Source organism: Prionailurus viverrinus, chromosome D1, assembly GCF_022837055.1.
Source record: "Prionailurus viverrinus isolate Anna chromosome D1, UM_Priviv_1.0, whole genome shotgun sequence".
Lineage (NCBI taxonomy): Eukaryota > Metazoa > Chordata > Mammalia > Carnivora > Felidae > Prionailurus > Prionailurus viverrinus.
Genome location: NC_062570.1, coordinates 48,731,196 through 48,744,192, shown reverse-complemented (window position 1 = coordinate 48,744,192; position 12,997 = coordinate 48,731,196). Strand labels below are relative to the sequence as shown.

At 36.1% G+C, this 12,997-nt stretch overlaps 1 protein-coding gene across 10 annotated transcripts in view; it reads right to left on the bottom strand.

Moving 5' to 3' along the window:
* DLG2 (discs large MAGUK scaffold protein 2) overlaps positions 1 to 12,997 on the bottom strand; it is a 2,044,734-nt gene that overhangs the window by 494,052 nt on the left and 1,537,685 nt on the right. For all 10 annotated transcript variants that reach the window (XM_047877315.1, XM_047877320.1, XM_047877323.1 and 7 more), the window contains one exon: positions 3,618 to 3,754. In XM_047877315.1, coding sequence (XP_047733271.1) covers positions 3,618 to 3,754 — 137 coding nt within the window. The remainder of the gene's footprint in view (positions 1 to 3,617; positions 3,755 to 12,997) is intronic.

The following is a 12,997-nucleotide window of genomic DNA, read 5'->3' as shown; positions in this document are numbered from 1 at the left end:
CTAAGACAAACACTTTTCAATTCTGACATATATGAAGTACTTAAGGGGGAAAAAAGTACCCATCATTGATGGTATGAGGAAATTCATGGAATTTTACTTTAGACCAGTTTGCTTACAGAACTATGAATGAATAACATACAGGGGAAGTTTTCCTAAGAAGTGAGAGGAGGGAGTGGTGCAAATTGCTTTACAAAGAATATCTATTTATAGAAAAATATACAGAGTGTGGTACAGCTGGTAAATCATGGAATCCAAATTATTTGTACTTCCTTTGGGGGAGGAGAGTGGAAAAGGACAAAGGTAAAGATGATACGAATGTAGGTAATAAAGAGAAAAGGTGGTGGAAAGGATTGACAGAAGGAGAGCATTAATAAATATTTTTGGGTTGAAGCAAGATAATTGGTCCTTTGGGAGCACTCCTGGGATTTTTTTTTTATTCTTTTCCTCAGCATTATTTTTCTTTCAGAATATTACAAAATGAATCATTTTCTTTCATTTCTAGATTCCGTTTTGCAGTTGCCTTGGAAGTACTAATTATGTTTTCCTTACATAAGAGAGGAGAGGCCTATTATTGTTGAAAGTTCATTTTTTAAAAAAAATATGCTTTAAAACTCAAAATAGTTAAAGATTATGTCTCAGCTATTTTTGAAATCATTACATGTATGATGAATATCAAGAAAATGGTAATGGAAAAATAGCATGGTGCCTGGAAAATCCTTTGTCAGAATTATTTAGACTTTGAGGGTTTTTTTGTTTTTTAAGAATTTTAAAGACATTTAAACAGAACTTCAGGAAATCAGCACACAGCATCTAGCATGATATTATCATAGCAGCAGCTGAAGAAATACCGAAAGAGTTGTCTACAACCAAACTCTTACAGAATAATGAGTCTAAGGTCAAATGTGTCATTAATGAGTCATTAATTTAGAATGAAACTGTTCTCTCCATTTCTCAAAGTTAGTGCTGTATAAAAGATGGATATCGTGGCTTATTTTATTCATGAGTCAATAAACAATAAAGTTTATATTCTTGAGAGAAGTTGTTAGGTCTTATACCTCGAAAATACTTTTCTGGTTCAGAAGATATAACATCATAAAAAAAACTTTTACATTAAAGGCAAAAACAAAAACAAGAATAAAATAAAACAAATAAAAACAACTAACAACCAGCAAACCAAAAAATGCAGAATGTCTCAAGAATAAAAATAGTAGTTCTACTGTACAGCATAGTGGCTACTGCTAAACAATAATGTATTCCATACTTAAAATTTCCCAAGAGGGTAGATCTTACATTAATTGTTCTCACCACATACAAGCACAAAAGAATAATAGCAGGAGTGAAAAAAAGCTTTGAGAAATGGTGAATATATTTATGGCCTTGATAATGATGATGGTTTCTTGGGTATATAATTAACACCCAAATTCATGGACCTGTATACAGTAAGTATGTAAAGCTTTTTATATGTCAGCCATACAACAACAGCAACAAAAAGGTTTAAAAAAAAGAAAATGATAGCGACCAGGTGGTAAAGAAGCCAAAACTCCTAGTTGCAACTTTGAAGTCATTAATGCCACATTTTTTGCCTATCCACTTTGCCCATACATTTTCTCCTTCCTATGTTCCTTCCTATGTAGTGGCTATTGCCTGGGACGTGGTAAAGTATTCAACATATTACTTGTTAAATAAAGGAATTAATGAATGACTGAATGAAAGATAAAAAAAGGAAGGAAAGAATTGACTGACAAATTCTAGAAAACAAATCACAGCCCATGCTTAGTGGTGACAAGCCAGAGTGCCTGGATTTGAAATCCAGTTCTGTCCATTGTTAACTATGTGACCATGGACAAGTTAAGAAACATCTCCATACCTCAGTTCCTTATTGTTTAAATAGAATAGGTTGCTGTGATAAACATATATTACAAAAAATGACTTTTAAAGACATGGAACATGCCAAATAAATACTAGTTATCAAGATTATTATAAAGGTCTTATTCAGAAAATTCAACACCAAGGTCACTGACAACTACGAAACTAGACAAATGGGGCTAAAGACAAGCTGTCTAAAGCCCAGGGAAATGGGCATAATGTACTGTGAGGTTCAACCTCCAAAACTTGCACATCACAGAAACCGCAGTTCTGTCAAGAATATAGGTTGATCTTTTCCAAATGTGTGTTGGAGATAACGGCTCCTTGCAGTGATTAGAGGCCATGTTTTACAAGGGCAGACATATGACTAGAAATGAATATACTTATCTTACTTGAGAACTCTCTTCTATTAATTTTCTGTATTTGATGATTATCTTGTAGATTTTGTATAAAACAGTAAATGGAGATAAAGAAGTTTTATTAAGTGCAATCCCAAATTTTTACTGCTTATATGCTGCCTTAATTTTGCTTTTATTTATCATATAACTCTATGACTTAGAAAGGGCAGCCATGTGTTAGTGTCAGTCATTGCTCAAGGCTCCTGAAGCATGTAGGCAGCTGGCAAGTAAAATAGCTGTAAAAATTCTGTCTGAGGGGAGAGGAGGAAGGGATCCATTTACACATGTGACAGAAGTCATATATTTTAACTTTATTTTTTATTTTTTAAAATTTACATCCAAATTAGTATATAGTGAAGCAATGATTTCAGGAGTAGATTCCTTAATGCCCCTTACCCATTTAGCCCATCCCCCCTCCCACAACCCCTCCAGCAACCCTCAGTGTTCTCCATATTTGTGAGTTTCTTTTGTTTTGTCCCCCTCCCTATTTTTATATTATTTTTGTTTCCCTTCCCTTATGTTCATCTGTTTTGTCTCTTAAAGTCCTCATATGAGAGACAGAAGTCATATAATGAATTGTGGGAAATCAGGGACTGCTTATACTGTCTACACTGTTGAATAAGGGACCACAGGGAGACACTGAAATGTATCTAACAATAAACCAGATAGTGGAGTCCCCTTTGTTACGTAAAGCCCACCTCTCTAGCAGTTTGAATGTAACACTCTCTGGCTAATGGGTTACATTGGAAAAAAAAAAAACATAATCTCTGTGTCTTGCTGTATCTACAAAAACTAGTGAAAATTCAGATTTGTTTTTAAAATGTCAGTAAAGTAGATACAATTGAAATCTCCCACCACAAAATCTGCTCTCCCTTCTGTCCTATTTCTGCCAGCAATCACTGTTATGAATTAAATGTGGCCGTTCTCCCGAATTCATATGTTGAAGTTCTAACCCCCAATATGACTATACTTGGAGATAGAGTCTTTAGACAGTAATTAAGGTTATTAATTAAATGAGGTAAGGGTGTAGTCCTAACCCGATAGGACTGGGGGCCTCGTAAGAAGAGAAAGAGAGATCTCTCTCTCAGCATAAGCACAGAGAAAGGCCATCTGAGGATGCAACAAGAAGATGGTTGTCTGCAAGCAGGAAGAGAGATCTCACCAGGAACTGAATGGACCAGAACCTTGACCTTGAACTTTCCAGCTTCCAGAACTCTGAGTAAAATAAATTTTTTGTTGTGGAAGTCACCTTGTCTATGGTATTTTGTTATGACAGCCTGAACTAACACAGTCATACATTGGGAAACAAGAGCTTTATAAATACACACATAGTTTTGCATGAGTCACACTTACCATTAGCAGTCTATCTCCCACTTGCAACCTTCCATCTTTCTGTGCAGCTCCCCCATCTATAATTTTAGTTACATAAATGCTGTTGTCTCCGGGAATGTGTTGGTTCCCCACACCTCCTGCAATACTGAAGCCTAAACCTATGGGAAAGAAACAGAAAAAACAAAAGCGTTTTTTTTTAAGAAAATACAATTAGCCATATTAAAACAGTCTAAAAAAATTAATCCTCAGTTTACTACAACAGTAATAAATGATAGTAAGGATTCTACTTCAATTGATTTTGTTCTTTAAATATTTGAAAGTTTATTGATTAATGCTAAGGAGGCAAAGCTTTTTTAGTCAAGCCCACGTGGTCATTAGTTTTGTTCTATTCCAAGACTGTACACCTAACTGCTGTTGCCTAGATAATTAGGTCATAATGGGTGACTGGCCAGAATAGGGATCAGGCAAAAGGATGTGGAAGAATCCTGGGTGAGCTGGGCAAAGCCCAAGTACAGTCCTGTACTGTTGAGTTTATGAGCTCTTCGTTGTTGTTGTTGTTACTCTAGCACAGAGAACAGAAGTATTGCCAATCATCTGGGTAGAGACCTAGATACTCTTGATATTTCAAGATTAAAAGCACAGCTATTAGAAAATTGCACAAATTCTGAGACAAGAGCCACAAGGAAGATACATTAGATATTTATGTAATAATTTCAGAGAGAAGGTAAGGCAAAAAGAAATGAGATGCTTGTCTTTTGTATTTTCTTCTGCGTCCACCTTGTCATACTTTCATACTTCCTGGCACTTATTAACTGATAGTAAGACTTGTAACACACAAGAAATTAATCATTCCTGTACAAAGTCTAAAGAAGCAAAAATAGATCATATAGTGTGACTCTATTATTTTTATAACAAATTACAGAATATCAGATCATTTTAAACATGGCTGTTTCCAATTTTGAGAGATAAATGTACACTGTAATATAGCTGACAAAACTTTTATTTATATTAAACTATGGAATGATAAAAATAGAGTTATTTTAAAAATCTTTATGGAGCCATTTTCAAAGAATGACTGATAGACTTTTTAAAGTGTAAAAATAAAAAAAATCCTTTTCAGAATATGATTGACTACAATTCAGTGCAATACTCGTAGCTTATTTATTCATTACATTTCAAATTATAATAATTACCGCGCAAATTACTCATAAAGATATAAATCAAAGGATTTGTTACTAAAGGCATAGGAAATTTCTATAACTTACTTGGTTTAAGAATTTTTTTTTTTAACAAACCATCCACCTAGCTATCTTGTTTAAAAAAGAAACATACCCGTTTTACAATAAAACAATCATAAAATTTTTTGGCACTTTATATGACAACAAAGAAACTATTTAAATAAACTCCATTTCCACTACACTTTTATTGAATAAATGTTGAATAGGGTTCTTAATGGCATAAATGATTAGATAATGGAGAAATAATGGCATAGTAAATTATAAAGTAACACCTCTGAAATTACATTTGAAATGAAATAATTTTTTGTTAAATTAACTATAATAGTTGTTGAAATAAATGGAAAATGGATTTAAATTGATAGGGCAATTAAAATAATTATTACCTAATTTCTTACTTAAAGTGGGTAATTATTCTTTATTGATGCTTTGACATCTCATAGATCTATACATATATTTACCTCAGATTTAAAGAATTTGTTTTTGAGCAAAAGATGACCAAGAGCAAGTAAAATGCTCCCAATTAGCTTTTCCTATGAAATTTAAAATACATTTCACCTCATATTTTCAAAACGGTTATTTTGCATTTATATATTATTATAGATTAATTAAAAAATAAATTTATAAAAGTTTTATACCTGCATGCTAGGATCAATCTACTGCATTTGTAATTGTACAGAAGTAATTTCAAACTGTCAAGAAAAGGTTGAGATATATTTGGGGACTCTGATTTACATCCACTATAATAATAGTAAATGCCACAGGCTGACTGAGTTACAGAAAAGCTAAGGAAACAAATTACCACCATAAATAAGGTTAAGTCCAACAAAGGGAGTAACTATGCAGTTGACATGTGAAGCTGAAGATTGTACCAAGGCAATAAAATCACTATACTGTAGACATAAACATATCAGCTAAAAAGGAAATATTTTTTCCCTTGAAATTAGGTTTAAATACTTCTTTTAAACTGGTGACTCTGCTCAAGGTGAAACAAGCTATTTTTATTAAGAACAAGAAAATGTTTCTGAGGGTACAGAATTGGAAATTTTCCTTGATTTCTCTGACTTTGATGGAACATGGATACATTGAAAAGTAATCAGCATTTAATCAACACTCAGCCATATACTTGATATTTAATTCAACATAAGTAAATACGTAGCTTATGTCTACAACCAGAACACAAATTTATTTACTGGTGGGGGTATCCATCTGTGTTATAAGATTGAACCTGTCCCCATTCATTCAACAAACATCTCCTGAGTACCTGCTATGAGTTGTATAAGCAGTTTCTATCAAGTGTGGTCACTATAATGTAAAGGAAGGAATTGACCAAAACACTATAGAGACAGACATCCATATGAGTGAGTGTGGTTGAACCTGGCTGAAACAATATTCTAAGCCTAGATGGTACCAATGATTTTTGGAGGAATACTTGATGAAGACAAATATGGGCTAAAACCACTGAGCAATCCAAACTTATCAGTTCGGAGGCACTGGGTGTTTCTTGCATATACAGTGTTAAAGCAGGGTCAGATGCCTATGTTATAGGACCATTCTATTCCCTCATTAGGTAATATACTCTTCCTTTATTCCAGTCTAGACACCCTTGTAGCCTTGATACTTCTCCAACACAGTGGACATACTCCTACCTTACAGCATTTGCTCTAGCTGTTTCCTCTGCCTGGAATATACTTCCTTCAGGGTTTTGTTCAAATCTTGATTTCTCTAGAATCTTGAACCTCACTTCCTATTTAATACTGTCTTCTAACCATATACCCCACTTTTTTATACTGATCTACTTTTCATTTTTCCTTAGCACTTATCACCTTGTAACATATGTCACCCATGTAGTTTATTTTTTTATTATCAGTCTCCTTGATGAAAATATAAAATCCATTAAAACAGGGATTTTTGTCATTTTATTTTATGCAATAGAACAAGGCCAGTTATATAGTAACCTAATAATTATGTATTAAAGGAATGAATGAGGGGTGCTTGGATGGCTCAGTCAGTTAAGCGTCCTTCTTCAGCTCTGGTCATGTTCTCATGGTTTGTGAGTTGGAGCCTCATGTAGGGCTCAGTGCTGACAGCTCAGAGCCTGGAGCCTGCTTCGGATTCTGTGTCTCTCTCTTTCTCTGTGCCTTCCCTACTTGCGCTCTGTCTCTCTCAAAAATAAATAAACATTACAAAAAATTTAAAAAAATAAAAAAGGAATGAATAATGAACAATGAATAAACATATTAATATAAGACAAGGAAGAAAGCCTTCCCTAAGAGATGAAGCTTGTGGCCTTAATGAACAAGGAACAGATAAAAAAGTGGACACTGTTGGTTGGAGTGGATAATTGTATGAGGCACTACATGCCTCAGGTGAACTCTGATCTCTGTCGCGAGTCTGCACAGAGTTTATGCCAACCACTGAGCAGGCAATGGGGCAACAGCAGACCCAGCTTCACATCCTGATTCCTTCATCAACTGACTATATAAACTGGAGCCACAATGGTCTCATCTGTGATAAATGAGTAAGTATATCCATGTTCCATAGTAGTTAGCACATAAAAGATGCTTGATAAATAAAAATTCTCTGCTCTCAATAAGCTCTCAGGTTGTCTTGAGAAAAAGATATTTAAACACCTTGACATGATTTAACTGGCTAGAACAAGTTCTATAATGTCACTAGTGTTATGTGAGCCCAGAGGAGAACATGACTTACTTAGAGGAAGAGAAGAATCAACAAGAGGTTTAGGAATTGGGCTGAGCTTTGAAGGTTAATTTAAAATCAATAACAGAGAACACACCTTTCAAACCAACACATCCTCTGGATTCCCGGCTGACAAAAGGACTAACAAGTCAGCTTCCCTAACTTACATTACACAATGTTCATAAAATCCTGGATTTTGGGGCTGGAAATTGAGACAGAAATGCCTGGCAAACACTCAACATATGTACTTAAAATAAGCCAGAAAGGTTTCTAACAAGATAAATACAGTGAGGATTATGAAGATGTAAGTAAAGAGCATTACAAATAGCAAAAACATTGATTTTACAGAGGTGACCAACTTATAGAATTGATCATCATTTTGAAAATTAGCATCCATGATGAAGAAATGGCCCTGGACCATCAGGTAATGACAAACTAATCATTTATAAAACAGTGAAAACAGTTGGTAGGTCTCACCAAAAACACTGACCTTAACATACTCTACTATGGAATGTTTGGCTATTAAGAATAGTACTAAACATGCCTATGCATGTGCCAGTAATAAACAAAGCTGACACAGAAATATGTAAATATTAAAATCACAAAGGGAAGTAAAATTAGTGGATGTTTCTGAATGCGAATAAAGAAAACAAACAGGTGAAACTTAAACACCTAATTCCCGAGGCAATTAAAAACCGATGTGTTTGACAAACCCGTGATGTGCAAACAGAAATCCGGGATTACACCTATCTTCTACAGCTGGGTTCCTCTTTCCATATTTCTTGCATATCCCCACCAAAGTGAAACTCCTCAGGTTAAGAAAGCAGGAAAAGACCTCTCTGACCTCAGCCGTAGCAATTTCTTACTTGACATATCCCCAAAGGCAAGGGAATTAAAAGCAAAAATGAACTACTGGGACCTTATGAAGATAAAGTTTCTGCACAGCAAAGGAAACAACCAACAAAACTAAAAGGCAACCAATGGAATGGGAAAAGATATTTTCAAATGACATATCAAACAAAGGGCTAGTATCCAAAATCTATAAAGAGCTCATCAACTCCACACCCAAAAAACAAATAACCCAGTGAAGAAATGGGCAGAAAACATGAATAGACACTTCTCTAAAGAAGACATCCGGATGGCCAACAGGCACATGAAAAGATGCTCAACGTCGCTCCTCATTAGGGAAATACAAATCAAAGCCACACCCAGATATCACCTCACGCCAGTCAGAGTGGCCAAAATGAACAAATCAGGAGACTATAGATGCTGGAGAGGATGTGGAGAAACGGGAACCCTCTTGCACTGTTGGTGGGAATGCAAATTGGTGAAGCCACTCTGGAAAACAGTGTGGAGGTTCCTCAAAAAATTAAAAATAGACCTACCTTATGACCCAGCAATAGCACTGCTAGGAATTTACCCAAGGGATACAGGAGTACTAATGCATAGGGGCACTTCTACCCCAATGTTTATAGCAGCACTCTCAACAATAGCCAAATTATGGAAAGAGCCTAAATGTCCATCAACTGATGAATGGATAAAGAAATTGTGGTTTATATACACAATGGAGTACTACGTGGCAATGAGAAAGAATGAAATATGGCCCTTTGTAGCAACGTGGATGGAACTGGAGAGTGTGATGCTAAGTGAAATAAGCCATACAGAGAAAGACAGACACCATATGTTTTCACTCTTAGGTGGATCCTGAGAAACTTAACAGAAACCCATGGGAGAGGGAAAGGAAAAAAAAAAAAAGAGGTTAGAGTGGAAGAGAGCCAAAGCATAAGGGACTCTTAAAAACTGAGGACAAACTGAGGGTTGATGGGGGGGTGGGAGGGAGGGGAGGGTGGGTGATGGGTATTGAGGAGGGCACCTTTTGGGATGAGCACTGGGTGTTGTATGGAAACCAATTTGACAACAAACTTCACATATCGAAAAAAAAAAAAAAAGAAACTCCTCAGGTTAGCATAGGACATTCAGGCATAGGAAAAGGAATGTCTGAATCTTGTTAAAACTTTTAATTTAACCTTGTTCCAAACAAAACCTTTTCTTCATGCTATAAAGTAGAGCAAGAGGAGGAACAGATCATGGTTCACCCTTTTCCGTTGTTGCCTGCCTACACTGGAGAGCAGGTGTTAATGAGGGGTGGGGAACTGAAAGCAAAATTCTTCGCAGCAGAGACTGATGCATTGTGCTTGAGAAGCTCAGAATAAAAACTCAAATGTTTCAAAGAGTTGTACCATTACAGTGTTCCCAGATATCCGTTGTGGGCGTAAAGAATTAATCCCCATGATGTCTTATAACCATTCGATAACTTGGTTCAACTTTATTTTATGTGACTTTACCAGGAGAACACTCTTGGGGCTTCTCCAAACAACTAAATAGTATTAAGCAGTCTGTTTCTTCAGAGTTTATCTAGGATCTTCTAGGTAAGATGTTTACTGCTTTACAGAAAACATTCTGTACATTCTGACTACATGTTTTTATTAAAGGAAACAGAATCCATCCTGAACCCTGGCTTAGAAAAGACCTGTTTTAGAAAACACCCACCCATGAAGTCATTTTAGCTTCGAAATGTGCAAGCATTTCAGTTAAAAAACAACACACAAAACTTTACCTGTGAATCTGGTCCACACAGATAACCGACTATTTGACATCTCTTCCCCTCCAGAAAGATAACTTTGCTTAAATACCAAAAATGCACATTTCATTTTAATTTGAAAGACTAATTAATCTCACTGGGCACTGTTGGCATGTTTAATTAAAAGCCAAAGCTTTATTTACTCACTTTCTGGATTCTCCCTGTGTCCAAAAGACAAAATCTAGGGTTGAATGAAGTGGTTCTGTTTAAAATTCCACACTGGCTAAGCATGCTCAATTCTGCTTAAAGAATCTCTCACAGATCACCCAAGTAACTTAACAGAGTCAATTTTCCAAACTTTTTCTCTATGTACCTCAAAATTCCCACTCATTCTTTTAGCACATCACTTTGACTATTTTATTGTGAAAAGTCCCGTGTTTTATTGTTTTTCTCATTCATTTTTTTCTAAACCTAAACCTTCCCTTCTACGCTGGAACTTTACTCATTATTTCTCCCCCCAGCACCCAATATTAAACTTTTTACCGTGATGTTTTTCTTCTTTGGCTTTGACCCTGACTCTGTCCTAGCCTGAGAACATCTAACCTTGAACTTCCCCCAGCCTCCTCACTGTTAAGCACTGAAGCTTTTACACGGTTACCTACAGTTAATGTTAACCTTAAAAACAAATCTGCCAGTTATTTTACCAGCAAAAAATGAGTTTATGTGGCAATAGAAGAGAAATGCCATTCAGAACAAACAAGCTATAGCAAAACCATAGGCAAATCTGGGGAACAAAGGAGAGAAGCACTCTTTTGTAGAGGAAAGGAGAAATTTGGAAGGGCTGTTATAAACAAAAAGCTTATTGGAGTAAACTGGGAGTATAGTGACTTTTCATTGGCTGAGTTGAGAGTCTCTCAGTGATTGGGCTGTTGCCAGGGGAAAAGGAAAAGTTTGATTCCTTCTGCTGGGATACAAAAGTAGCAGCTAAAGTCCAAAGGCCTTGCAAGGTATATCTTTCCTTTTGGGTTTGCAATTGACCACAAGCGTTAGGCATGAGAGCTCCCCCTTCTGGCCTCTCGAGTCTATTTTAGTGGTTTTTCTAATTTTCACCTTGCTGTTTTCTTCTTCTTTTTTCTTAAATATTTATTTTTACTTTTGAGATAGAGATAGAGACAGAGAGACAGAGACAGAGAGAGAGAGAGAGAGAGAGAGAAACAGAGTGTGAGCAGGGGACGGGAAGAGAGAGGGGAGACACAGAATCCAAAGCAGGCTCCAGGTTCTTAGCTGTTAGCACAGAGCTGGGCTCAGGACTTGAACCCACAAACCTTGAGATCATGACCTGAGCTGAAGTCGGATGCTTAACTGACTAAGCCACCCAGACGTGCCAGCACCACATTACTGTTTTCTTATCAGAAACATTCTTCTCAATCTTTATCCATCTTGCTCAATACATCACAACTGACTCAAGTGGCATCTGCTGAGTTGAACTATGTCCCATCAAAAAATATGTTACGGTCCTAGGTAACTGGTGACTTTGAATGTGACTTTATTTGGAAACAGGGTCTTTGCAGATGTAATCAATTTATGATGAGTTTACGCTGACTATACTTTCTTAGTAAGAAGATGAAAATTTAGACACAGAAACAGACACACAGGAAACAGTGCAGGTGATGACAAAGGCAGAGGTTGTGGTGATGTATCTCTAAACCTAAAAGTGCCAAGGACTGCAAGCAACCACTGAAAAAGAGACATGGAACAAACTCTCTCAGGGCTCTCCAGAGGAATAAATCTTGCTGATACCTTGATCTCAGATCTAGGCTCCAGAATGTTGAGAAGATAACTTTCTGTTGTTTCAAGTCACCCAATTTGTGGTAATTTGTTACAGTAGTCCCAGTAAACTAAGACAGCATCTAATCTTTATGGTCTGAGTGGTTGTGCATATCTATCTCCTTTCTTTCCAATGGAAATCTTACTTATTATTTATTTTTATTTTTTGTTTTAGTGTCATTCTCTCCTGTGATGAAGATGACTGAGGTAACTACGAACCAGTTCTAGCAGGCAAAGAGCCTAGCCAGTAATACAGAATTTTCTTCCAAAAGGCCAGAAAAATTTTGATGGGCGTTTGCTCTTTCTGCATTACATAAAACATTACCTATTGCTTTTTCATTCCTATACTCACAACATGAGATTGCCCTGTTTCTTCTCTATTTCTCTTGCTACTTCTCTCCTCGTTTTATTTATCTTCATTTTATTGCTGTAAAACAGTGATTCTCAGAATGTGATCCTCATACCAGTGGCATTAGCATCATGTAGGAGCTTGTTGGATTTGCAAAATTGAGGGCCCATGCCAGATATCCTGAATCAGAAACCCTAGGGATGCATGCTAAATTTGATGACCATCACTCTAAAATAATATTCTCCAAAGTATATTCCACAAAATCTCATTCTCTCTATACTCTCTTTCTTGTCTCATTTACCATGGCTAGGTGTCCAAACTTCCTGTACCTCCATCACTCTTTCAGGCTTGATTTCTCGCCTTAAACTCCTAAGCTTGAAAGAATGCACTCATAACTTCCCTTCAAAACTGACCTCCTTTCCTGTCTTCTGTGTTTTCCAATTAAATTAATATTTCAGATTGAACTGGAAGCTGTTTAATGTTTGACATCACACTTATTCACCAGTAGATCCCAGAGACTATTATAATATCTGGCAGACAGTTACTGGACAATATTTATTGTAATAAAGTATAATACAGTAGTTATTATGTTTTGTCAGAAGCCTCAGTGAATATAAATATAAATGTGAATGTAAAACTCCTCTCTCTACGACTATTTCAATAAACCAAGTATTTATCCAATCATGCCTGTTTTCTTGTAAAAGCCGCA